Source organism: Epinephelus lanceolatus, chromosome 6 (genome assembly GCF_041903045.1).
Source record: "Epinephelus lanceolatus isolate andai-2023 chromosome 6, ASM4190304v1, whole genome shotgun sequence".
In the NCBI taxonomy this organism is placed as follows: Eukaryota; Metazoa; Chordata; class Actinopteri; order Perciformes; family Serranidae; genus Epinephelus; species Epinephelus lanceolatus.
In genome coordinates this window covers 12,044,394-12,068,970 of record NC_135739.1, presented here as the reverse complement: position 1 = coordinate 12,068,970, position 24,577 = coordinate 12,044,394, and the positions used below count along the sequence as shown (strand labels likewise).

The window sequence follows — 24,577 nt, the reverse complement described above, 5'->3', positions numbered from 1 at the left end:
ATCGTACTGTTATTTTCATGGACAATAAATCTGTAGATTTTGAATAATCGATTAGTTGTTTTGTTACAAAATGTCAGAAAATGGTTAAAAAATTGTCTCCTAAAACCAAAGATGACGTCCTAAAATGTTCTGTTTTGTCCACAATCCAATATATTCAGTTTGTTGTCAGACGAGTAAAGAAACCAGAAAATATTCACTGGAATCAAAGACTTTTTTTGTCATAAAAAAATCACTCAAACCAATTAATTGATTGTCAAATTAGTTGTCAGTTAATTTAATAGTTGTCAACTAATCGATTAATTATTGTAGCTCTTTAAAAAAAAAAGTTTATCAACATGAAATTGATGTGGGTTTTTTTTCAATTATTTATTTATTTTTAATAGTATTTTTTAATATTTTACAAACACCACCGAAAATAATAAATAATAATAATTTTTAAAAAATGAAATAATATAATTAAATAAAAAAGTAATAGTCAGTGGAAATGGTTCTTTTTTTAAATTTATTTTATTGTTTTCTAATTTATTTTCATATTTATTTTTTTTAATATGTAAGTGCATTGTTCCAGTTATAAAATGTCAGATGATATCCTCAAAGACCTTAACAGTCAGATGTGATCATGTGTTTTCGCAGTAAAAATGAGACTTGTTCAGCTTCTAAGATGTCAAGTTTTGCTTTCTGAACTCTTTCATATCATTGTAAATTTGATGAGTTTGAATGACGTGACTGTAGCAGAAAAAATATATGACACAAGTTTGGTTTTTAGCAAGTTGTGATTGGTGTGATTTTGTCATTGTATAAGCTAATTAATAAATTGTGAATAGATGTAGATTAATCCGTGATTTAAGATCAGTAGCTGCAGCTCCTGATTTAAATAAACCCCTGCAGAAACACATTGTTCTCTTTCCCTCTGTCTGACCAGAAACTGAGTTCGCCAAAGGCCTCCAGAGATTATACCAGTCCTGCAAGCACAGCATAACACATGTAAGCCTCATTCATTTTACCTCTGAATATCTCCCACTGGTCATCTGTGATACTGAATGTTAAACTGTAGGATGAAGTTAAAGCAATATTGCATTTTGTCCCTGTTTGTGTTTGATACTGAACCCTCTCTTTCCATGTGTGTGTTCGCTCCCTCCAGCCCCAAATGCCGCTCTTCTCCATCTACTCTCTGGCTCTGGAGCAGGACCAGGAGCAGAGCGTGGGGCTGCAGCAGGCCAGCAACACGCTGCACAGCCAGACCTTCATCCAGGTAAACTTCACTCAGGTCTGTTGTGCAGTGAACACTTTATAACTTCTGTGAGGTGTTTCTTGAGTCACCCTGCGACGGTCACTCATGCTGCTGTTATTAGTGGAGTGTTTTACCTTGTTGTGTGCACATTGTGTTGATCTGTGCAGCCTCTGATGCAGCGTAAACAGGAGCACGAAAAGAGACGGAAGGAAATCAAGGAACACTGGATTCGAGCGAAGAGAAAACTGGTATGATCTGTTGTGTATGTGTGAGCATGTTAGCAGGAGTTGTTGTATTTATCTCTAAGAAGTTAAGGAACAAATTTGTCTTTGTTTAGATGGAGTGTGAGGCGAACCTGCGGAAAGCCAAGCAGGCCTACATGGTTCGCTGCGAGGAGTACGAAAAGGCCAAAACAGCAGCCAGCCGAGCCGAGGAAGAGGGAGGAGGGTCGACTGCAAAGTCTGTGGAGAAGAAGAAACGAATAGAGGAGGAGGCTCGCAACAAGGTTCTTATCAACAACTTCACTCTATGGCTGCATCTGTTGTTTCAGAGCTTCAGCACCATGAATTTAAAATACAATTTGTATGTTGTTGACTCAGGGTGACGTATAATTTGACACTCTTCATTTTATCTGTGTTCTAATCTGATAGATTAAAACAGAACACAGGATGTAAATTTAAAGAGTTTGCATGTGTGTGTGTGTGTTTGTGTGTGTGCAGTCAGACGAGGCGGAGGCCACCTACCGGACATGTATAGCAGATGCCACCACTCAACAGCTGGAGCTGGAGCACACAAAGGTCACAGTGCTGAGACAACTGCAGGACGTCATCAAACAGAGCGACCAGACCCTGCGCTCGGTCAGAACACACACACACAAACCTCACTGTTACAAAATAGCTTCCTTTCTAAATGTGCCATACTCTATACTCTAATCTGAACTCTTTCCCTTCCTCTTCCCTCCACCAGGCGACCATCTCGTACTACCAGCTCATGCACATGCAGACGGTAGCGTTGCCGGTTCACTACCAGACTCTGTGTGAGAGCAGTAAGCTGTACGATCCGGGCCAGCAGTACGCCGCCCACGTCCGAGACCTGCAGCTGCCAGAGCAGCCGAATGTACAATATACATTTGAGAACTACTGTCCCTCCAGCTCATCGTCACAGTAAGAGCCACAATTATCCTTAAACCTAAAAGAAAACGTTCGACATTTTTTAAGAAATATTCTTACTCACTTTCATGCTGAGAGTTAGATGAGAAGATTGATGTCACTCTCACTAGGGGTGGGAATTGATCCACGATACAATATTATCACAGTCATCATGATACAGGATTATTGTGGTTTTAAATATGTTGCAATATGTTGAGTGTTGGGATCAGATATATTGTGATATATCACCCTTTTTCATGTGTAGATTATGTCCTCAAATCAAAACTTTGTCACCATCTGTCACTGTCTGTTCATCTCACTTCAGCCATTTTTTCACAGCAGCAACCTAAAGTTTAATTTGTATTTGTGATATTAATCATTTGTATAATAAAAAAAAATCAATGCTTGGCACTGCGTGACGATACGATATTGCCTCACAAAAGTATCGCGATACTATGCTGTATTGCTATTCCCCCACCCTCACTCCTAACATTTGTGCAGTAAATGTGAAGCTGCTGCTGGTTAGCTTAGCTTAGCACAAGGACTGGAAACAGGGAAATGGCTAGCCTAGCTCCGCCCAAAGCTAACTAAATCTTCGGCATGTAATAGCGCGTTCGTTTTGTACTCGGAGGTCGGAAGTGGGAATGACGTAACCTCCGAGTTGACAACAGCTTTTGCATTCTAGTTGATAACGGTGGACAAGTCGGAAAAAAACATAAACGCCCACAAGAAAGCCTTTGTTGCCCTTGCACTTTTGGAGTATAGACAGCTTCAAAACCATCATGCACTCCAACTGATGATGCCGCAGATGCGGATAAAAGACAGAAGCCATTTTGTGCATGTATAGGTCCTGTTTGTGCATGTGTGTGTATTTCAGACCTGTGTGTTAATGACAACGGAGTAAAGTATATAAATTTTTTTCCATCAGCCTGTTTAGATGTGCATCTAGAAGTATCGCATCAGAAAATTATGATGGAAACGCCAAAATTTGAATTAAAATCCCCTGATTCGCACAAACTAAAATCCGCTCACTTTAGCCGGGTTTTGTTTGAGTCAAAAAATGTTGATTCGCAAAACGGGGGATGGAAACAGTTATGTTCAAATTAAGTCTGACGTAGCGCACCTCTCTCCATGGTGATATCCATACTCCAGGTCGGGAAGGCGGTAATGCATTTACCAACCACCAGAAAACGTAGAAGAAGAAGAATGCGAGACTTGTTTTGTGTCCGGTTCTGAAGAAAACTCGCGCAAGTTCGTAGTTTTCACCAAAGTCCGTACATTTAATGGAAACACACAGGATTCGTATTTCTTTTAATGCCCATTTCCCAATGATTCGAATCACTTTTGGATGGAAACATAGCTAGAGAAGGTAGCAATAAACAAATAAGATAAAATTGCTATAAACAGTATTTTAGCAGAGTGTTTACTCACTATATATATATATATATATATATATATATATATATATATATATATGTGACCGGCAGCCATCTTGAATTCATAAGTTGGGGTTGATGTGGTTGCTCTGAGTTTCCGAGTTGGAAATCTGATCTCAGGGCTGCGTGGGTCCGAGTACAAAACGAACGCACCATAACCCCCATAAAACCACAACCTGTTTTTTAACCCACACCATGATCTTTTCCTAACCCTAACCAAGTGTTTTTTGTGCCTAAACCTAATCAGACCTTAATCACAGGGCATCATGATGATTTCGGAACGGACTTCGGAACAATGAGTTTAATATGGTCGGAACAATGGGATGTCGAACCAATGGGCAGTTCCCAATCTGGAGATGGAAGCACTGAGGAAAATGCTAATTTAGCATTTAGCTAGTTTTAAAGTTTTGATTTAAGGTCAGGGATAAGGCGAGGGTAAGGGTTACGTGTGGTTACTTTTAGGGTGAATCACATCTTCCTTTACAGTGACTAAAGTAAATGAATAAAGTGGATTACTGCCAGGTTGGTCTCATATTTATTCACTACAATAAAGTTGTAGCAGCATTCAAACAACCGCCGCATAGGTGAGTTTGTCTTGTACTGATGGTGGGCGCGGTTTGTCCAGCATTTCACTTTTACTGTCCAGAGTGGAATTAAACTTCTCATGTAACTCTCAGTAAGACAGCTAATAAGTGTGTTTCTCCAATTTCTGATAAAAAAATAATTTATCTAAATAATTCCACGTTGCAGCCATGGCCACAGACCAAGGAATGACAGCTTCAACACGGAGCCAACGAGCCACACAGACAGTCCTGCCACCAGTGTGGACACAGCAGCCGCAGAACACAGAGAGGCAGAGGCTCAGCGTAAGAGTAAGTGACGCCTGCCTCTGTAAGCGAGCTGTAGTTTCATAAAGATGAACGTTATTATGGAGACAGCCAGCCTGTTTTTATCCAAGTTTAGTTGCTCTTTCATTCTGTATTTTAAAAATAAATAACAGTTGACAACATGACTCTGTGTAAACTCATTGTTCTGACATGGATCATTCACATATTCTTGTCTCTTTGTTACCCACAGGGCAGGGCCACAAGTCGTGGGGTTCAACAGTGAGCGACGACAGTGTCGGAGGAGAGGGAGGCCTCGAGTCTCCTACTGCCAGCACAAGTGAGTGACAGGTTGACAGAAACATACACAAAAGTATCTCATTTACCATAAGAGAGAATTTCAGTGTGTGTGTGTTCATGCTTAATTCAGTTCCTCAAACACTTCTTTCTTCCTCCCAGCATGTGTGAGAGTCTCTGTGTGTGAGAGATAATACTTAAACTGTGTATTTATTCCAGGTGACATCAGCAAAATGGCTCGGACGTCATCCACTGGAACAATGTCGTCCAATGAGGATGCAGATGAGAAAGATGGGAATGTGAACTCATTTGAAACGCCAAGTAAGAGTTACAGATCGTAATCACTGACCAGACTGAGAGGAAAACAAAAATACACTTCTGTCAATGTCGGCTGTGAGTTTGGTACAAGTTTCCTGGAGTGTGTGTGACGTGTGTTTGTGTCTCCAGACATGAACGGCATGGATCCTGATGTGGTGGTATCCACGCGACCTTTCCGTAACATCGGCCTGTCTAAAGCAGCGAGGACCCACCGACTGAGGAAGCTACGGACTCCTGCAAAGTGCCGCGAGTGCGACAGCTACGTTTACTTTCAGGGGGCCGAGTGCGAAGAGGTGAGGCCTTCATCTTGTCTTCCTAACAGCCAGAGTGCAGAGAGAGACTCAGAATACGAATATGCAGCTTTTATAGCATCTCATCATGGGGTCAACACCTTCCTCTCTGTCCTCAGTGCTTTCTGCCATGTCACAAGCGCTGTCTGGAGACTCTGGCCATCCAGTGCGGCCACAAGAAGCTGCAGGGCCGCCTGCAGCTGTTCGGGAGGGACTTCTCTCAGGTAGCCAGCTGCGCCAGTGACGGCATCCCCTTCATCATCACCAAGTGTATCTCCGAGATAGAGAGACGGGCGCTCAAGATGAAGGTGAGAAAGTGACTGTGTGGTAATGTGAGTGCTGGATGTGTGAGTTTTTGCCGCAGAGGTGTTTAAACTGTTTGTTTCCTCCTCACAGGGCATATACAGAGTGAACGGAGTGAAGACTCGTGTGGAGAAGCTGTGTCAGGCCTTTGAGAACGGCAAGGAGCTGGTGGAGCTGTCGCAGTGTTCGCCGCATGACATCAGCAACGTCCTCAAGCTTTACCTCAGACAGGTACGCACAGAGCACATGAAAATCTCATACCGTTGGAACCCTAGTGTGTTTTAAGAATCCTTCTGTTAGTTATCTGATTAAATATAATTTCACAAAATAAGAATTGCCCTGTAGTCATTGCTCCTGTGCTGCCTAATTCAGCTCTTCTAACACCTCTTGCTGTATCCGTCACCGACAGCTGCCAGAGCCCATCATGCCGTTCCGCCTGTACAACAGTCTGATGGGTTTGGCGAAGGAGAGTCTGCAGAGCGAAGCAGAGACACCAGAGGGAGAGGAGGCTGAGTCCACCCCAGCAGCGGGTAAGGGGCTGGTGGATCTGGGCCCTGACACCGAACCCGAGGTCCTGGTCCTGGTGGAGAAGCTGAAGGAGGTTCTGAAGGAGCTGCCCAAGGCTAACATCGCTACACTGCGCTACATTATTCGCCACCTCCGGAGGTCAGTAATTTAATAAAAAAGAAAAGGGGGAGGAATGTAAAAGACCAGGCTCTTTTATATATTCTTAATTTTTCCCACTGTCTCCCTCCCTGCAGGATTGCAGAGTTAGAGGACGACAACAAGATGAGTCCCAGTAACTTGGGTATTGTGTTCGGTCCCTCCCTGATGCGTCCTCGTCCGACCGGAGCCACGATATCCTTGTCCTCTCTGGTTGATTACCCTCACCAAGCCCGCATCGTGGAGGCCCTCATAGTCTTCTATTCATCTATCTTCCAGTCCAAAACCTCTCAGTCCCACAAAACCATTGGCTCTGCTTCCTCGTCCACTCAGCAGGTACAAGTCCCCATTTGACTGTTTCAAATTTAATCCTCATTTTTTTTCTTTTTTCAGCAGGCTATCTTATTTATTTATTTTTTCTTAAAGGTTCACATTGGAAGATGATTCATATTTAAGTAACAGGACTGAGTTTTTAGAACGCATTAGCAAATAAATGAAAAGTAGCCACGTGACATCAGTGCTAATGAGAACACTGAGCACCTTTAAGTGGTTTACTGTCTTTGGAAAAAAAATCTATGAAGTAATTAAGGTAACAGAACTGTATCTTGACATGGACATGCTTGAGTCATACTTAGAATATGATTAAAAATACGAAAAGTTAAGTTTGAGAACTAGGGCCAGTTGCACAGAACACCTTCGGTTAAGATTCTCCTTAAAGTCCACAATGTTAAGGCTTTCTTAAAATACAATCAGTTGCACAAAACAGGTCTTTTCTTCAGGGGTCCTTAAAATGTCCACTTAAGTATTTAAGGTTTTCTCTTTATCTTGGTATCATACTGAAGGAATCCCTTAAAAATGGTTAAACCATTGCACAAAAGACCTTAGGTGTCACAAGCTTGAGCACAAGCAAACAAATGGTTACCATGGAAACTGTAGTATTTTACCACTGTAATATCTTACAAGCAACTGAGGAGGGAGAGATGCAGGACAGACGATAATGACAGTAGCTTACAACAACATTAATGAAAGTAATAATATTATAGTTATAGTTCTGGCTACTGTGGTACAATATGTTGAAAGTAAATAGTAATATCTGACAGTATACATGTGTGACAATAATCATATGTGTATAATAACAGTAGAAGTATGACTAATGATAACAGCAGCAGCAGGAGGCATCTGGCAGGACCACGGCAGCAGCACAACCACACACGTCACGCTGTCCAGGCACCGCTGCGATATGAGTTAATCTGAGAGACAGTGGAGCACAAAGGCTCCGGAGAAGAAGCCGAGTTAGTGACATGCAGTACGGCCGAGTTAGCAAGATGCAGTAACAGGACATGAGAGAGAGAAGGAGAGAAGGTGCCCTGTGTATTATAGGAGGTCCCCCAGCAGACTAGGCCTAAGTCAGCCTAACTAGGGGCTGGTACAAGCCGAGCCTGAGCCGGCCCTAACTATAAGCTTTGTGGAAGGTTTTCCACAGAAGATTACTCTGTTTCGTTACACACAACAAAATTCAAAGACCTATTCAAAACTTTCAAGGACTTCACTAATTCTATGACTTTCCAAGGCCTGGAAAACGACATTGTGAAATTCCATGACCTCCACATTTTCCATGTGGTTAGGAACCCTGCTTATGGTCCTGTAGATTTTGGACGCCACAGCCAAATATTTGCATTTCACCATATCACCAGTTAAACTGAACCGGTTACGGTGTGAGGGCACCGTGTGATGTCACTATCTCTTCTGGTGTGACATCACACGGTGCCCTGTGGTTTGATTTGTGTGCATTAGTTGAAACTCCATTAAGCTTCAGCTGTAGTTCATTTCTAGTGCTTATTAGCAAACGTTAGCATGCTAACAAGCCAAACTAAGATGGTGGCCATAAAAAAACAATTAAACCTGCTCAACATAAGCTTGTTATTGTGAACATACTGGTGTTAGCATATAGCTCATTGCACCACCGTGCCTAAGTACAGCCTCACACAGCTGCTAGCATGGCTATTAACTTTTAATCTAGTTACAAATACATACTTACAACCACTAATTAAACGTCTTATTAAGGTGTGTGGGTTGGCTCGTTAATGAAGTCTTAAATTTAAAGACTTCCTGTTTGTTTTATGAGAAGTTGAAGAAAACTGTGACCCTTGGGAGTCCTCATTCAGCAAAATGTCAGTTCACCACAAAGAAATTCAACTTAAACAAATGAAACATGGTCTCATAGAAGAGCTGCCATTAGTTTACAAGCATAAACAAAATCTGATGAATCTCATCCTGATAAAGGCAAGAGCCTCTAAACAACAACCTCTAAAGTGTCAGCACATCATCTGCTCATCCAGACTTATGACCTGCAGTCTCACGTCATTTGACTACAGCTCTTGCCTCCTGCTTTGCATGTTTTGATATGTTGTCTGTGATAAAAAACAAGTTGCAACAACACTGTCACATAGTTTTTCTTGATAACAATCTCTTCACCCCCCCCCCCCCCGGTGCAGGGTACTATTGCGGATGAGAAGACTGGGAGCTCCGCTGATGGAGAGGATGATGGAGGCAGAGAGGAGCCAAACAAACCAGACTCTGACAAGATGGAGGAGGGATGTGGTGAGTTTTTATAAAGCCGAGGTTGTATAGTAGGTTGTATAGTACTTCCTTTTTTTAAGAGCGTTAATCACTCATGTTCCTGTAACTCCCAGTAGCTTTATGGGATTTAAAATCACAGTAACAGGAATACAGATATCACCTGACTTGATTTGACCTTAAAGGGACAGTTCGCCACAAAATCAAAACTATATATTTTCCCTCCTACCTGTAGTGCTATTTTTCAATTTGATTTTTGTGTGAGTTGCCAAGTGTTGGAGATATCGTCTGTAGAGATGTCTGCCTTCTCTTGAATATAATGGAACTAGATGACACTCAGCTTGTGGTCCTCAAAGCACCAAAAAATTCCAGAAATCATGACCCAGTTACTCAAGATAATCCACAGACCTTGTTGTGAGCAGTTTTATGTAGGAACTATTTTCTTTCAACAGATGTAAGGGTGCTCACCCAGCACCACTGAGGTAGCTAAAGTTAGAGCTCAGTCAAGGACGAACCTCTCGTCTATGAGTAGATGCACTCCTCCTTCTGCGTGGTGATCCAGTTGGAAAGTATAGTTAGGAGAAAGAAAATAGTTCCTACATGTATCAAATTGACATGAACACTGACGGCATCTGTAAGAGGGCAAACCAACACTTATTCTTTTTAAGGAAGCTGAGGAGCATCGATATTAATAGGACAATCATGAAACTGTTCTATTCTGCTTTTATCGAGTCCGTTCGTTCTTTTAACGTTGTCTGTTGGTTTGGTGGCGGCATGGTGGTTAGCACTGTCACCTCACAGCAAGAGGGCTCATGGTTCTCTGTTACTTTAAATAACATCCAGCATCTGTATGAAGTGAAGGTCACCTCTTAAGCTTTGTCTATTGTCTCAGACTCTCAACATCCCCTTTGTTGAGTTTCAGATGCTTCCATCAGGGCGGAGGTTTTGCCTCCCTAACTGTTGCACGAAGCATTACAGATCATCCTTTGTCCCGCCTGTTATCCCTTATCTTACCCAGCAGTGACCCTTAATGTCCATGATTTACCCTTGACAGTGTGTGATACTCCTTACCTTACCTTACCTTACCTTACCTCACCTCACCGCTCACAACAAGGTCTGTGGATTATCTTGAGTGTCCGGGTCATGAGTTCTAGAAAGACACATTGCTGTTGAGTTTCTCAAATGTATTTTTTGCTACTCTGAGCACCACAAGCTGAGTGCCATCTAGTTATTTTATACCTGAGAGAAGGCAGACATCTCTACGGCCCGATATCTCCAACACTTGGCAACTTAGACCAAAGCAATCTGGATTCATAAACCGTATTCTTGATTTTGGTGCGGACTGTACCTTTGTTTAACTGCACCCAGCTGTGTTTTTTTTACCCCTGTATAACCACTGGCCTCTTTATCCCCATTTAGAAAGTTCTTTAGGGTCGCTTGGGTCCAGCGAGCAGCTCCCCGACTCCGACTCCGAGCCGGACGAGAGCGGTCAGAGGACTGCACACACCCTCAGCCTGGTGAAGCAGGAGAGCGAGGTGAGCATGGATGACGACCAGCTGAGCTACAGGGACAGCCTGGACCTGTCCAGCCAGTCTGCAGTCCAAACCGACCCGGAACAAGACGCAGATCCGGACCACCACGACGACCCCAGTGGAGCAGAGCCCCCCGCGCTGCCAGACAGCGGGCCCCCAGATGACGACACAGGGGCGGAGCAGGATCTGAGTGCCTCTCTGGCTGAGCTGAATGTGAACCAGTCCAACAACAACTACCCGTGCTCCCCCATGTTGAGCTTGTCGGGTCTCCCACTGGCGCGTCTGTGTGGGAAGAAGTTGCCCCTGACTAGAAACAGGGACAGTGAGCCAGAGTTTGTCTGATGTCATTATCAAAAATCATTGTGTGTGTTGAGTGACAGAATGATTGATCTGGTTTTTATTCATTAAAATCCAGTACAACCTGCACCTGAGAGGGCCATTATATTATGTACATCAAGATTCAAGTTTTTAATGTATTTAGATGTTTACAGCTGTATCAATCTATCTGAACGTCTGCACGCTTTCTGCTGTGTGATGCAGTTACTGCTGTCATTTCAAGAGGTTTTTGACTCAAATGTAATATGCGTCAGTTTGTATTTTAAACTGTTTATCTGGTTGCTCTTTCAAGCTTGAGGGAAAGTGGGTAGCGAGTCACATCTGAACGGACTGTGCAGAATTTTAAAGCAAATCCCCTTCAGTGCTGCTGGTTTTATTTCAGCACTAACATTTAAAAAAATAAATTTAGCAGTCTCTTATAAATGTTGCCTGTATTGCACTGTTGTGGATGTTTCATCTGTTTTAATAAACATTTTATTTTAATATTGTTCAGGTTCTGTTATTCCATCTACAGCCTTGTTTTAACATCATATTTGTGTATGTTACAGGTCGTAAGTGTAAAGGCAAATTGAGGAAGAGTAAACTAAAAGGTGAGCAGGAACAGAATGAATGTAAACACCGTCACTGACGATCATTCAGGGCAAATGTATTCACTTCCCTGGTGTTGGGGAGGGCACTAGAGGAACAGTTCACTACAGTGGGTGGTGGTTTTATAGCTGCGACATTTCCAGTAGCTTTTGTCTCCAGCAGCTTCAGCATGCCTTTCAAAAGGAAAAAGAAGGTAGGCTTCTAAAACCATTACAGCACGAAGTAGACAGAATTACCAGTTGTGTCCTGCTTTAAATTTAAAACCTCTAGTTGCTTTTTAAATGTACACAAAGGGTGAAACTATGCGACTAAATCATCTTGAGGAAACAATGACTTCTTTTTGAATAGTTTATTTTACAAAATCAGTAAATACAAGAAAACTAATTTAAACACAAGTCAGAAGCAAAAGAATAATCCATAGATGATTGATGAGAGATGGAACGTTGTCTGTGTCATTCACAGGTCCTCCTACATGTTGATCCAGAAGTGTATCTGGAAAATAAAACATAGAAAGTACGTTTTATTAAAGTGTTTCTCGACTGCTAAGATACACTTAATGAACTGGGATCCACTTGATCTTCATCATCACCATTTTACAACACCATAAAGCCTTATTTATGGCAGGGTGCTCGACACTTTTTTATAAATATTGTTTGATAGAAATTAAACATTTGTGCATAATGCTTCTACAAAAGGTTTTAAGTTGTCTCCATGGCAACCATAGACGCCTGAGTCTATTTCTATCATGTTTAGTAAAGTGTAATCTGCACAGACAGCTGTTTAAATCACACAAATATCTCACTGTAGGCCTGTATGTGTTGTTTACTTTAACCATATCTATGGTACATGAATTGATCAATTCTCAGTCTGTGTGTGAGCAGCAGATTTCCCTGACTAACCACAGGGGGCTGGGAAATGTTAAGTCTTCTCTTGCAAATGTGTTAACACTTTTTCATTGGGTTCATGCATTTTTAACACCTCCTTTTAAAAACAGTTAACCCAGAAAGCATCTACCACAACTCTTCAATCAACAATCAGCTCTTATCTATCTGTAACAGATGCCGCCTCTGTGCTGCCATTTGTAAGCATGGATCAAAGAAGCCAAAGGCATGTAAAATTAAATAGTGAATGCAAAAACAGTGAGAAAACTATCTTAAAAAAAGTTTTATTTTTAAGTATCTCAACAGGGAATCTCAAGAACATGTAGGTGCAGAGTGCAGTAGTGCTTCTGTTAATCTTCAGTCAAATCATCTGCACATACAGCAACTCAAGCTTTGATATGCTTGCTCGCTTTTTTTTTGGCAAATACTGTAACTGTAAAGTACAAACAAATCGCACATGCATGTAGCACAAACTGAGGGTGAACCTGTTCATGTTGATAGCTATTAGTTTAGAAATACTGGCTTTTGCTGCATTTTGAAAACAAAACAAAAAATGCTGTAAATCCCAGGTCAGTCCCGACTTCAACCAAAGTCACAGGAAATAACTGTTAGAACATTTAGCTATTAATGTTTTACCCTGTGCATAAGTATCTATGCACTTTATATCACAGGCTAAATTTTATCAGCGTGACTGTCTCATCCTTTCATAAAAAACACTGCAAAGTTGGCGATACCACACTCACCTGTGTGTCACTGCACCAGTCTGTATGTGATGTACCTCCCGGCTGTTTCACTGGGTCTGATGATCTTTACTACCTGAAGTTGTAGTCAGAAAAGCAGAATTTCAGACCGGACAGGAATTACTGGAATGACTGAGTACTTTGAATACAAGTGTGTTTGTATTTGAATACTGGTCGAGGTTCATTCAAATTACAGCTGCTATCACGTTACATGGAATTTCATGGGGTTGAAGCTAAACACTGTTCATCTGTACACACGGTTACATGATGGGTTGAGGGTTTACACAGGAGATCAGTTAAATTGCCTTTATTCGGGTCTGCGCAAGGTTTGGGGCAGGGAAGATTTCTGATTGGATAGGGGACGGGGCGGATGTTACATGTTTACGTTTACCGGAAGAAAACACTGTAGTCCTCACTCCGGATAACAAGATGCTTGATGACGCCGTTCTCTACATTCTCTAGAATGCACTCTACATTCAGTGAATGTAGAGTCTGTAGGCAAATCCCGGAGATCTTGCCTCCGGAAGAAGAGCGGAAGAGCCCTGGTTTCCGGTTGTAGGCTGTTTGTAGTCCGCGTGATATTGACCAATCACGTTTGAGTCGGCTGCAGTTGTTGCCAGGTTAAACACTCCGTGCGGTGAACTAACGAGGCGGAACATAATTGGCGTCACTGCAAACTCTGAATCCATCGCAGTGGTTCAGCATATTTACTTATATATAAACGGAAGTCGGAAACGGAAATTCGCCTCCTCCGCCCAAATCAAACCGGAATGCCAAAAAATCGGGGGTCTGCCCCCAGAGGCTGTATTCGCCATCTGCCGGAAGTCAGACGCCGAATACAGCTGATGGGTTCCGAGAATGTCCCTTACATAATCAATGTATGTTTAAAATGTTTAGTTAAGTCAAAAGTCTAGTATATTACAGTTTTTGGTCACTGTTCCTACCTGTAGTGCTAAAATAGTTTAAACACATAACATTGCTACAAGTCCTAATAAGACCCAAATCATAATGAAATGGACTTATCTTTTGAATGTCTTTAAAACATCATGTCTTGTAAGATAATGGGTCTGAAACTTTGTTTGAGCGATCACACTCCTTTACTGAAAAGCAGCTTATCAGAGGATTAACCCAAGATCAAAAGCACAGCACCATGCACCCTTGTATTAGTAACAATCTTATGCATTATCATCATTAGATGTGTTACCTGTCCTCTTTTCAAGCCAAAGTAGCGAGCCACAGGGTCCCCGGCCTGGATCCTAGGCAGCTGACTTTCCTTCAATTTACTGAGATAAAAATGTTAAGTGAGGATAACAAATATATTTTCATGAAAAGCTGAGCCTCAAAAAGACACCAAATACAGCTCGATGGTGGTCTTCAGCTAATTCAACTGCTATTTTATACTTAACTATAAACAGTGAATCGTCTGAAGATGACCAAGTGCATTTTTCAGCAGGCACGTCTCATTTAAACATTTTAAAATTCAGTTACTTTAATATTTCAATGTGTTTAAGGATACTATCTTGCCAGAAGTTCAGTCACTTCCTCTTTTGTCATGACAATGTGCTCTGGAACAAGCTGGAAGAAAGACAGAAAAAATGCATCAAAAACAAAAATGGAATTCTACATCTGAGGCACTGTCTGTAAGATCATTTTAAAAACGTAGTGTCGATTGGATTTAATACAGTAGACTTATGAGTCTGTTGTTTACCTCGTGCTCTGTGATGTTAATAAGCAGCTCCTGTTGTAGAAACTGTTCCAATATGTATTTGGGTGCCATGTCGACGAGAGACTGTAAAGAGACATTTCATTAAGTGTGTTTACCAAGAGAGCAAGATCCAAAACATGAAGTTAATTAACAGGATAATCACAGAATCATTGCAGGAAACTTTCAGAAATCACATACTTCATCTTTTTCATACACAATTTGTGCTGGTTTGTTAAATATGATATAGATGTTTACCTGTTTGGCCGACGGTGTCATGCCCATCTGAACAACAATGATGGCTCGTGTGATGTTCTCCTCCTGCATCCTCTGACAGTACATCTTAATCGTCTTGATTCCCACCTTGGGCTCCTCTGACAAGTGAAAATTAACATCCACGTGTCATAGGCATAGCCATAAATCAAATGCTCACCATTTAAGATAATATATGGGACACATCTTAAGTCCTAGGACAGTGCGTGTATCTCTATAAAGGCATGCTGGCCACCTAGTGTCCAATAACAGGTGTACACCTACCAGGAAAGAAAACAAACATCTGGTCGGTCGGGTCATCGTTGTGCGCCACCAGCACAGTGAGGTCTGTGCGTCTGGGGCGACCCTCGCTGGGCTTGTCTCCAAACTGACTCTTGAATTCGTCCAGTGTCTGGTCCAACTCGTCCTGTGTCACCAGGTAGCCTCTATCATGGCACAGCTGAGAATTTAAAGATGATATTATTAAGTCAGTGAATGTACAGGACAAACTATAATCTTTAAAAGCAAACTCAAAGAGACGAGATCTGTCGGGCACCTCTCGACTTCCAGCCTGTAAACCATCTCTAACAACAATTACAAGGCAGTGTGTGGATTTACTTTATCTGTCTTTAAGATTGAAATTAGGTCTTTATTTAGGGTTTAAAATCTCCTAGTGTATGGCAACTGTATAGGTTTGCAGACTGAAAAGCTCAACTGACATTAACTTGTCCTGCAAATTATGGTGGGTGGATGGTGGGTAAGAATGTTCTCCATTCAAGTGAAGACTTTGGAGTTCTTAAGATCAAGAGAATAACTGCTCTGTTATGGAAAAAAATATGCAAATGCTCTCTGGGAGCTTAAGTTTGAAGACGACTGAAACCTACCTGACCTTTAGAGAGCGTATATAGAGACATATATACATTGTTAGAGGTAAAACAAAACAATTTATAACAATATTGAATAATTTTTTTGTCTTTTTTGTACCTTTATTTCTCGTTGATTACATGGTTTATGTAACTACCTATTTCTATGTCAGCTTTTAGCTCTTTAGAGTGTTTTCTATTCGTGTATGTATCTGGCTTTTACTGTCATTTTTCACTGATCAAAACATTGTTTAAAAAGAACTTCTGCTTCTGCAAAGGAAGTGGCACTTCCCCAGGATCAGCTGCTGTTGAATTACCCTGACAAAATCAGCTAGAAGCAAACTGCTTGCCAATAAACTGCCCTACACTGATGGCAGAATCAACATTACAATGTGTGTCCAACATTACAGAGCGGAACCTGCCGGTTAAGCTAAGCTACATGCTAAGCTAGCAAGCTAAAAAAAAACATTTAAACGTAACGCACCTGCATGATGGTTTTACGAATCTTCCATAGTCTGTATGTTTCCTCTTCGTCATCCATATCGCCTCAAATGTCCCACTTGCTCTAGATTTAACTTAAAGTTGTTGGTTTTTTGTTGATTTATCAGCACGGCTCCTGTCGACGGCGCGACACACGTTTCCGTTTGTTGCGACGCAGGTTGATGACGTAAGCGTGTGGGTGGAGTTTTACAAAAGATTTTTATAATATTAATTATTATTATTATTCTCCGTATTGCAATTGTTATACTAACATTATCGTCATATTTATAATAACAGCGGTGATAATAATAATTATTAAATTAATAATAATTTACACGAATGGTTGTATTCAGACCAACCGCAGTTTCACAACAAACTGCAGGGCGGAGTCAGCAGCCTCAATGTAGCTATTCATTAGGATGTATGTGGCCTCTCCTAAAATAAAAATGAGGCCTTTATATGTAATTTTGACATTTGGGGCTGTGGCGAGCAGTGGAGCACTCCTGGCGATGGTACTGTGCTTTGTTTTATCCCCAACGGTAACGTAATCCTCCATTGTAGCGACTTGGTATGTGTGTGGGGGGTGCTCCTGTGATTTCTCATTTGCGTAACAGCGATGTTTGTAAGGGCAGCTGTAACAACTGCTGTTTAACCGTTATAAATTCTGCATATGAGTAAATATGAGTGTTATTTTATGGCAAATTTACCGCCTGTAGGGCTACATGTCAACTCTGTATCCTCGTGCCTTTGCATAACAAACCTATAAACATTACACAGGCACTTCAGAATGTTTCTGCATAGTAGTAAATTGAGGGTGCTGCAGTGTTGACAAATAGTACAAAGGTACACACGAGAGTGGTTTGTAAGACAATTTTATATTATTAACCTTATTGTACTACTGGCTAAATGGTTTATTCATAAATGTCGATATACTAATCAGAAAACACTCTTTTGCATTTTTGAAAATTAAGTCAAGCAATATATTAGGACCATTAGACACAAATGCGAAAGCCATATTATATTCTGAATTTTTGCCACTGAATGTATGTCACCCCCTGGCGTCTATGTTTGTTTGATTTGTGTTTTTCAATAAAGGGGAAAAAAAGCATGGATACCAAAAAAAAAAAAAATTAATAAACACTTGTTCCACAAAAAAAAAAAAAAAAAAAAAAGAGAGAGAGTGGTTTGTAAGACCGGATATTTGTGCAGCAGTACCCCCATCTGCCTGCTGCTGCTGCTGCTATCAGCTGACAGGCTTATCAGTCTGAGAAAGACATCATGTACAGTCATTGATAGCTTTTACAACACAAGGTCGTTGGCTGCTACAGCTGAAATTTAATTACATAAGCAATGAAAATTAGTTTGTATCTGAGCAGCATCCTTTATCCAACAATCATAAAAGAATATTAATATTGTCAATAAATGAGGAACTGTACATGAAAAGTAGGTCTGAATGTGTGTAACTGTGTGCTGAAGTTGTCTAAAAATGGAGGTACTCAATTGAAGTTTGTTAAAGTTACTGGAATAAATGTACTTAGTTATTTGCCAACCATTGCCTAGTCCTATCATGCAAAAATAAAAAAATGCACCACCCATAGAAATCTTTTCTATTCCATGTCCTCAGTCGACAGTAGTACTCAAAATATATTTCATCTGCCATTTTCATTAATGTAGCCTATATTTTTGGCAATTTAACTGTACATTTGAATCATACAGATAATAAAGATTTCATGGAATTGGGTGTAACGTGTTGACAAAGCCAAGTCATGAAGCTTGGTTCCCACGAAGCCAGAAAATTGTGAAATAATCTTGTAAAAATCTGTTTGTTGCCTAATTACAGCTTTGTCTATTGGGTCTGCTGGTGTGACCAGATTTTAATTGCAGCCTAGATTTTCCTGAGAAGTCCATGGGCAGGTAACAGAGCTGTTGGAGATCAGAAATTATAGACTAGCATTTTGTAATTGCCTGAAACACCAACTCTGTTGTTTTCCTGGATTAAAATTATGTGATATAATAAGCTGGGCTCAGTCTTGGTGACTTTGAGATTCATGAGATTATTGCATGTGCTGATTCACTGATGTGATTATTTTGGTTTTCAGTCTGATATTAATCCCATTACGTAAGGAGTTTATGAGTATTTCTTCAGACAGTTGCCCTTTGCCCCAGCCACATGAGGCTCAGCCACACACGGCCTAATTTTTGTGCTTTTATAAGGAGAGAACTTGTTGATGAGGTTGTGATAATGTCGTGGACTGTGGACTGTAGTTCATGTGCAGCTATGATGTGGATTTGTTAGTCAGCAGCAGAGAGGGACCTATTGGAAAATCACAACCTATCAATTCTGTTAATGATCACCTGCTGCCTTTACATGAGAACACTGGATCGGGTGCTGTGTCAGTGGTAGGATTGTGATCTGAGAGTGAGGGTGTAGCTGGAGCCACTCAGTGGGTTACAGATTTGATCGCTCGCTACCTTCAGAGGACCTTACTGAAGGGCAGTCATGCGTCTGATAGGGTCCACTGTTCTTCTCTCTGTCCTGCTGCAGGCTGTGGTAAGAAAAATGAGAGTAGAACTGAAACTGAAGTTGAATTAATCATTTGACGTGGTCTTTTTTATTTCATTTTAATTTATTTTATGCTTTGTTTGATCCTTTTATTACATAAGATATTCATGTATATTGTTAAATGAGGTGCAAACAGAGGAGATTCAACATTTTTTACTGTCTTTAAAAATACATTTTTAGGGGAAATGTGTATATCTGCTGCAGCATGTACTTCTTCTTATCTATTTTTCATTATGCTGGATGAAAGTAAGCTCCTGTCACTCAGGTTGTCTTTCTTTCCCCTCACAGTCTGCTCAGATAGAGGACTGGCAGACGGCCACGTCTATCTATGACTTCTCAGCATTGGATATTGATGGCAATTTGGTTTCCCTAGAAAAATACAGGTAAAACCCCACCCTAACCCTAACTTTGCTGCAGAATCCCATGACGTAAGCCTGCCATCACTGAAACGTTCAATGTGTTTCTATCCACAGGGGGAACGTTGTCATCATCACCAACGTTGCCTCTAAATGAGGCAAAACCCCAGTAAACTACTCTCAGTTTGTGGAGATGCACGCCAAGTACGCTGAGAGAGGTTTACGCATCCTTGCCTTCCCTTCTAACCAGTTTGGGAACCAGGTATGTAACACATGGGTGTTTTAATAAAGGACATTGCTCGTGCAGGTCCGAGCTTGTGATGTGAGAATGTCATATCACCGGGGATGTGAAACAACAAGATCAAACTATAAAAGAGTCCAGACAAGACCTTATAGTGTACTCTTTACTGATACATATGGACGAGTTTATTCACAAAACATTTAATAACCATATTTGCAAACATGCACTGACCAGTGACATTATCTCTCTGAACTTGTTTCACTTTGAAGGAGCCGGGCACTGAGGCTCAGATCAAGAACTTCGCCCAGAGCTACAATGCTCAGTTTGACATGTTCAGTAAGGTCGATGTGAACGGGGCCAGCGCTCTTCCTCTGTGGAAGTGGCTGAAAGATCAGCCCAACGGGAGCGGCTTATTTGGAAAGTAAGTGGTGATATTATAACCGATATATTGCTACTATAATTACATGATACTTGTGGTTGAATTAGAGCCTGATCCTTTATTCAGTCAACTATTGATCATCATAATGTTTGCTCAGTGATTATTTCCTAACGTGTGATTTGTTTTTATACCTGTAGTAGCATCAAGTGGAATTTCACCAAGGTAAATGTTTTTTTAACAGTTATTTATTATCTATTGAAAATTAATAGACCTTACAACTGATCATCTATTCCTGTATTCTTGTGCATCAGCAGTGCAAAGCAGGTGTCCTTTATCGTATGTGTTATCATCACCAAACAGTATACACACACCTTATTTTCTGGTACAGGATAATTATTGGAAGAAGCCTGTTAATGCTTTTTTAAAGTTTTTTAATACTTTTTATTTGTTGAATTATTCTCCCTTACATTAGTTATTTCTCAAAAAAAAAAGCAGGTATCAGTTTTTGTAACAGTTCTGTATATCCCTCCCACCCCAACCTACAATCCCTACATATCAAAAGGAAATAAAATAATAATAGTAATAATAACATTTAAAGTAATAAAGTTAATAATAACAACTAAATACATAGGTACATTTGATAAAAGATGAAGTATCAGGAAATAATAATGAAATTATTATTGTTATTAATATCATAATTATTAATAATATTATTAATAATAATGATAATAAATAAGTAAAAAATAAAAGGTAAAGATATAGGTTTGGGATATAGTGTTTAATTTTTATAATAACAATAATAATCATTGTTATTATAATGCTAATAATAATAATAATAGTAATACAATAATAATGATGATAATAATAATAAATAATAATAATGATAGTAATAAAAAATATTATTATTATTATGGTTATTTATTATTTTTATTAAATAATTAAAACAAAAAATAGAATTAGATTAAGAAATAGGTTGGGGATATAGTTTTTTATTTTTATAATAATAATCATTGTTATTATAATGCTAATAATAATAGTAATAGTAATACAATAATAATAATAATGACAATAATAATAAATAATAATAAATAATAATAATGATAGTAATAAAAATATTATTATTATGGTTATTTATTATTTTTATTAAATAATTAAAACAAAAAATAGAATTAGATTAAGAAATAGGTTGGGGATATAGTTTTTTATTTTTATTATGCTAATGCTAATAATAATGATAATCACAGTAATAGTAATATAATAATAATAATAATAATAATAATTATGTAATAATATTTAACATATCTAATATATAACAAAAAATAGAATTAGATTAAAAAAAAAGGTTGGGGATATAGTTGTTTATTTTTATTATAATAAAAATAACAATAATAATAAGTATTATTATTATTAACATTATCATTGTTGTTGTTGTTAAATAAGTAAAAATTAAATAAAAACAGGTCAGGAAATGGGTTTGGGATATAGTTTTTTTCCTGTATTTTTTCCATCTCACATCAAACACTTTAAACAGATTCCCAATCCTGTGGTTTATTATCTCCATTTTATAGATTTTAATTGTGTCCCCCCATTTGCTTAGTCGTTGCACCTTTGGTTTCAGCCACAGAATGTTTCATTCTAAAACTAAAAATAGTTTTTTGTTTCATGCTCACTGTATTTGAGTTCTCTCTTGTTCCTCTTTCTCTCTAGTTTTTGATCGACAGACAGGGTCAGGTGGTGAAGAGATACGGACCCCTGGATGATCCCAGCGTACGTACAAACATGTTACTTTACCACAGACACTGAAGTGAATATCGACTGCAGCACATCCGTTTATTTTTATCTTTCCCATGTGGCTGTGTAATTATTTGCCTTCAGTGGCCTGGTGACTCTGGGAGGAGCTTTTCCTGTTTTTGTGCAAATCTTTCCTTCTGCTGTCACAATGTGAAACCATGCAGATATGACACTGTGCACATGGTGAACAAGTTGGAGAAACAAAAGGGCATTATCTGTGGCCCATAATTCACAAAATCAGTGCACTTTTATTGATATTTAAACATGAGTGGGGGGGGGGTTACACGCTGATAGATCGCAAATAAAGTCGATGAGTATAGTTACAAATATCCATGCATCAGTCAACATTATTAGAGCTGTAACTTCACTCCAGCTGATGTCAACTCTTACTCTTGCTTTCTTTCCAGGTGGTGGAGAAAGATCTTCCCAGATACCTGTAAACACCTACCTGATGAGTCATGTCACCATTTTGTCTTTCCATCACCCTTGTAGCTCCTTTCTCTGCCTCTCCAAGCACCAGTGGATACAGTCTGAGTCCACCCCAGACCAGTGACGGTCTGCTCATAAACCCGCATGTTGGGCAGAGCAGACCTGATGAAAATGGCGTGCAAACCTCCTGGGAGGATTACCAAGCTTGTATCTACTTGGCACAGTGGAGAGAAAGACAAATGAGCCCTAAATGGATCATTAACTCTTTTAACAGATTAATGTGTGGCATTGTTTTCATAATAAAACGCACTAAGATTTTGTGCTAATGATATTTTTGTCTGTGATGTTTATTGTCTGTCAGGAAAACATTGACGTGTTAGGTTTTATTGTATCATATTAGATTGGTGCTGCTTGTAGAATAGATGTGTTTGTATTTTGAGCTATTGTTGTGCACAATGATTTTTCACTCTGTGTAATGGAAATGGACGGAGGGAAAGACAGAAAATCCATTTCTGTCGTACTGAAAAATGCAAGTGTGTATCAGAAAACCGTTCATGAGTGAGCGCTGGAGCCTAAAATGAGACTGTGAGATTTGTTCTTCTGGGCAGAGAAATGTTTTATGTCACAGTCTTTTCTTTTGGACATTGGATTCATACAGTACATCAGCTCAACAGGTAGAAGACAGGCACAGTTATGCTTTGTAGAGAGGTAAGCACAGTGGAGATGGTTGTAGAGACACATATGAACAAGTTAGACCAGGGGTCTTCAATGTTTTTCAGGCCAAGGACCCAGAAGCTGAAAGAGAGGCTGAGCAGGAGCCCCCTACTACATATATAGTATAAAATGCCATTGCATATTAAAGTACAACTATTTTTTAAAAGTAATACATGTTATTCATATGGTCTAAGACAGTCCAAAAATATTAGCAAACATGAACAACTCTCTCCCAAATTACACAACTAGAGCTCTTAAACTCAAATATGTCATCACATAGCATCTGGAGCTGCTCCATAGATGATGAAAGATGTTATAGATGACACTGAGAGCACCCAGGGGAATAGTCTGAGTATCTGGGTGTATTTTATGTTTCACATCTGAGAACGTTAGAATAGACTAAAGCTCATTTGGATATATGAAAAAAAAGAAAACCACCTGGGTCCACAAACACAGACTCCCATTCACTGACTATGGAGCAGCTCCAGACCATAGACTGTATGTAGCCTAATAATGGTCGTAGCTGCTGTGACGTCACCCACTGGTTGGTGGACTGCCATTTTGCGGCTTCAAGGTTGGCATTCCTTCCACTTTTTTGGAGCCAGAAGTGACCATATTTGGATGAGAAGGTGGAGCTGTGTAGGAGCAAGGAGTGGATCTCACAGAATGTCACTCAGGCGGCCCCACCGTTAAATTTGCATAACTTTGTGCCTAAATAAAACGAGTTATGAAAAATTAATCCCCCTGTACAGTTGGCATGAATGTTGAAATTAGCGAAAACACCAAAACGTTTTTGTACCAGGCTGCAAACATGATTATTTATGCAGTAAAAGGCAGGATTTTATCATGGGTGTCTGTGGGAGTTTACTCTGTTTTGGAGGGAGCCTCAAGTGGCCATCTGATGAACTGCAGTTCTTGGCACATCCACACTGGCTTCAGCTCTCAGCCCTGGAGGTTGCCACTTGCTCCAGACTTTATATTTGACAAGTTTGAGCCTTACTTCTCTCATTTCAGGCTTTCAGTGAGAGTAGCTCATGTTCAAATATTGATTGAACTTTCCCACACCATGGAAATAACATAAAAAGTAGATTCCAGCTGAGAAATACTCTACCTAGATACAGATGCCTGTCAATAAATCTATGTTGACTAGTATGACAGGTTTAGCCTAGAAACAGGTAAAAAAAGAATGCCTTGAGTTCTTTTAATAGTGGTAATTTCTGCTCTGCATATACAATAATGGCTGAAGGAAATAGTAGTTTGAGGGTTTAGTCAAACTGCATGTTGCTATTGTGAAGAGATTGCACCAAGTGCAATGTACAGTAATCTGGTAGTATGAATGACCTCTAATTCTAAGCCTACCCTTGGTTCTGTGCCATACAAGCTGTACATTGTAGATAGATAGATAGATAGATAGATAGATAGGTACTTTATTAATCCCCATAGGGAAATTGTCGTGTCCAGTGGCTAAGGCACATAAAAAAGTACAAGGCACATACAAAACACATAAAAGAGTACAAGAAAGGGTAATATAAACATGAATATAAAAGTAAAATAAAATAAGATAAAATAAAAATAATCTACATGTAAACAGTGTACACAGCCCGAAAGTACAAAGTGCGAAAGTGCAGGAGGGTGTGCAGATG

At 39.8% G+C, this 24,577-nt stretch overlaps 3 protein-coding genes across 8 annotated transcripts in view; 2 read left to right on the top strand and 1 right to left on the bottom strand.

Moving 5' to 3' along the window:
• Window positions 1-11,438, top strand: part of arhgap45b (Rho GTPase activating protein 45b) — a 31,164-nt gene extending 19,726 nt beyond the window's left edge. For 2 of the 4 annotated variants that reach the window (XM_033622297.2, XM_033622298.2), the window contains exons 9-24: window positions 923-984; window positions 1,142-1,267; window positions 1,399-1,479; window positions 1,569-1,736; window positions 1,951-2,088; window positions 2,198-2,394; window positions 4,566-4,687; window positions 4,893-4,979; window positions 5,156-5,257; window positions 5,384-5,547; window positions 5,664-5,852; window positions 5,941-6,078; window positions 6,257-6,513; window positions 6,609-6,846; window positions 9,006-9,111; window positions 10,507-11,438. In XM_033622297.2, the coding sequence (XP_033478188.2) occupies window positions 923-984; window positions 1,142-1,267; window positions 1,399-1,479; window positions 1,569-1,736; window positions 1,951-2,088; window positions 2,198-2,394; window positions 4,566-4,687; window positions 4,893-4,979; window positions 5,156-5,257; window positions 5,384-5,547; window positions 5,664-5,852; window positions 5,941-6,078; window positions 6,257-6,513; window positions 6,609-6,846; window positions 9,006-9,111; window positions 10,507-10,961 (2,630 nt within the window). In that variant the 3' untranslated portion in view covers window positions 10,962-11,438. The remainder of the gene's footprint in view (window positions 1-922; window positions 985-1,141; window positions 1,268-1,398; window positions 1,480-1,568; window positions 1,737-1,950; window positions 2,089-2,197; window positions 2,395-4,565; window positions 4,688-4,892; window positions 4,980-5,155; window positions 5,258-5,383; window positions 5,548-5,663; window positions 5,853-5,940; window positions 6,079-6,256; window positions 6,514-6,608; window positions 6,847-9,005; window positions 9,112-10,506) is intronic. The other 2 variants (XM_033622300.2, XM_033622299.2) reach the window with 1 other exon arrangement.
• Window positions 11,439-11,877: 439 nt separating this feature from the next.
• Window positions 11,878-16,644, bottom strand: polr2eb (RNA polymerase II, I and III subunit E, b). Its single transcript, XM_033622194.2, has 8 exons — window positions 16,466-16,644; window positions 15,404-15,578; window positions 15,125-15,240; window positions 14,873-14,953; window positions 14,681-14,739; window positions 14,369-14,447; window positions 13,168-13,240; window positions 11,878-12,035 (listed from the first exon to the last, which is right to left on the bottom strand). The coding sequence occupies exons 1-7, from the start codon at window positions 16,520-16,522 to the stop codon at window positions 13,175-13,177; spliced, it is 633 nt and encodes a 210-aa protein (XP_033478085.1). The 5' UTR covers window positions 16,523-16,644; the 3' UTR covers window positions 11,878-12,035; window positions 13,168-13,174.
• A 184-nt stretch (window positions 16,645-16,828) lies between these two features.
• Window positions 16,829-22,551, top strand: gpx4a (glutathione peroxidase 4a). 3 transcript variants are annotated; one of them, XM_033622196.1, is made up of 7 exons: window positions 16,829-16,973; window positions 19,313-19,407; window positions 19,498-19,642; window positions 19,891-20,042; window positions 20,198-20,222; window positions 21,708-21,767; window positions 22,199-22,551. In XM_033622196.1, the coding sequence occupies exons 1-7, from the start codon at window positions 16,881-16,883 to the stop codon at window positions 22,229-22,231; spliced, it is 603 nt and encodes a 200-aa protein (XP_033478087.1). In that variant the 5' UTR covers window positions 16,829-16,880; the 3' UTR covers window positions 22,232-22,551. The 3 variants fall into 3 exon arrangements, with proteins under 3 accessions (XP_033478087.1, XP_033478086.1, XP_033478088.1); XM_033622195.2 differs by having other exon boundaries at window positions 16,849-17,000; XM_033622197.2 differs by lacking the exon at window positions 16,829-16,973 and adding an exon at window positions 18,845-19,012.
• Window positions 22,552-24,577: the final 2,026 nt, after the last annotated feature.

What these genes read in the sequence shown, in the direction of transcription:
- polr2eb (XM_033622194.2), bottom strand. Translation starts at nt 16,522, where the DNA reads ATGGATGACGAAGAGGAAACATACAGACTATGGAAGATTCGTAAAACC. An exon ending in GATGTTTGTTTTCTTTCCTG is followed by an intron (nt 15,241 to 15,403) that starts GTAGGTGTACAC and finishes TTCACTTGTCAG; the next exon opens with AGGAGCCCAAGGTGGGAATC. An exon ending in TTGGCTTGAAAAGAGGACAG is followed by an intron (nt 13,241 to 14,368) that starts GTAACACATCTA and finishes CTACAACTTCAG; the next exon opens with GTAGTAAAGATCATCAGACC.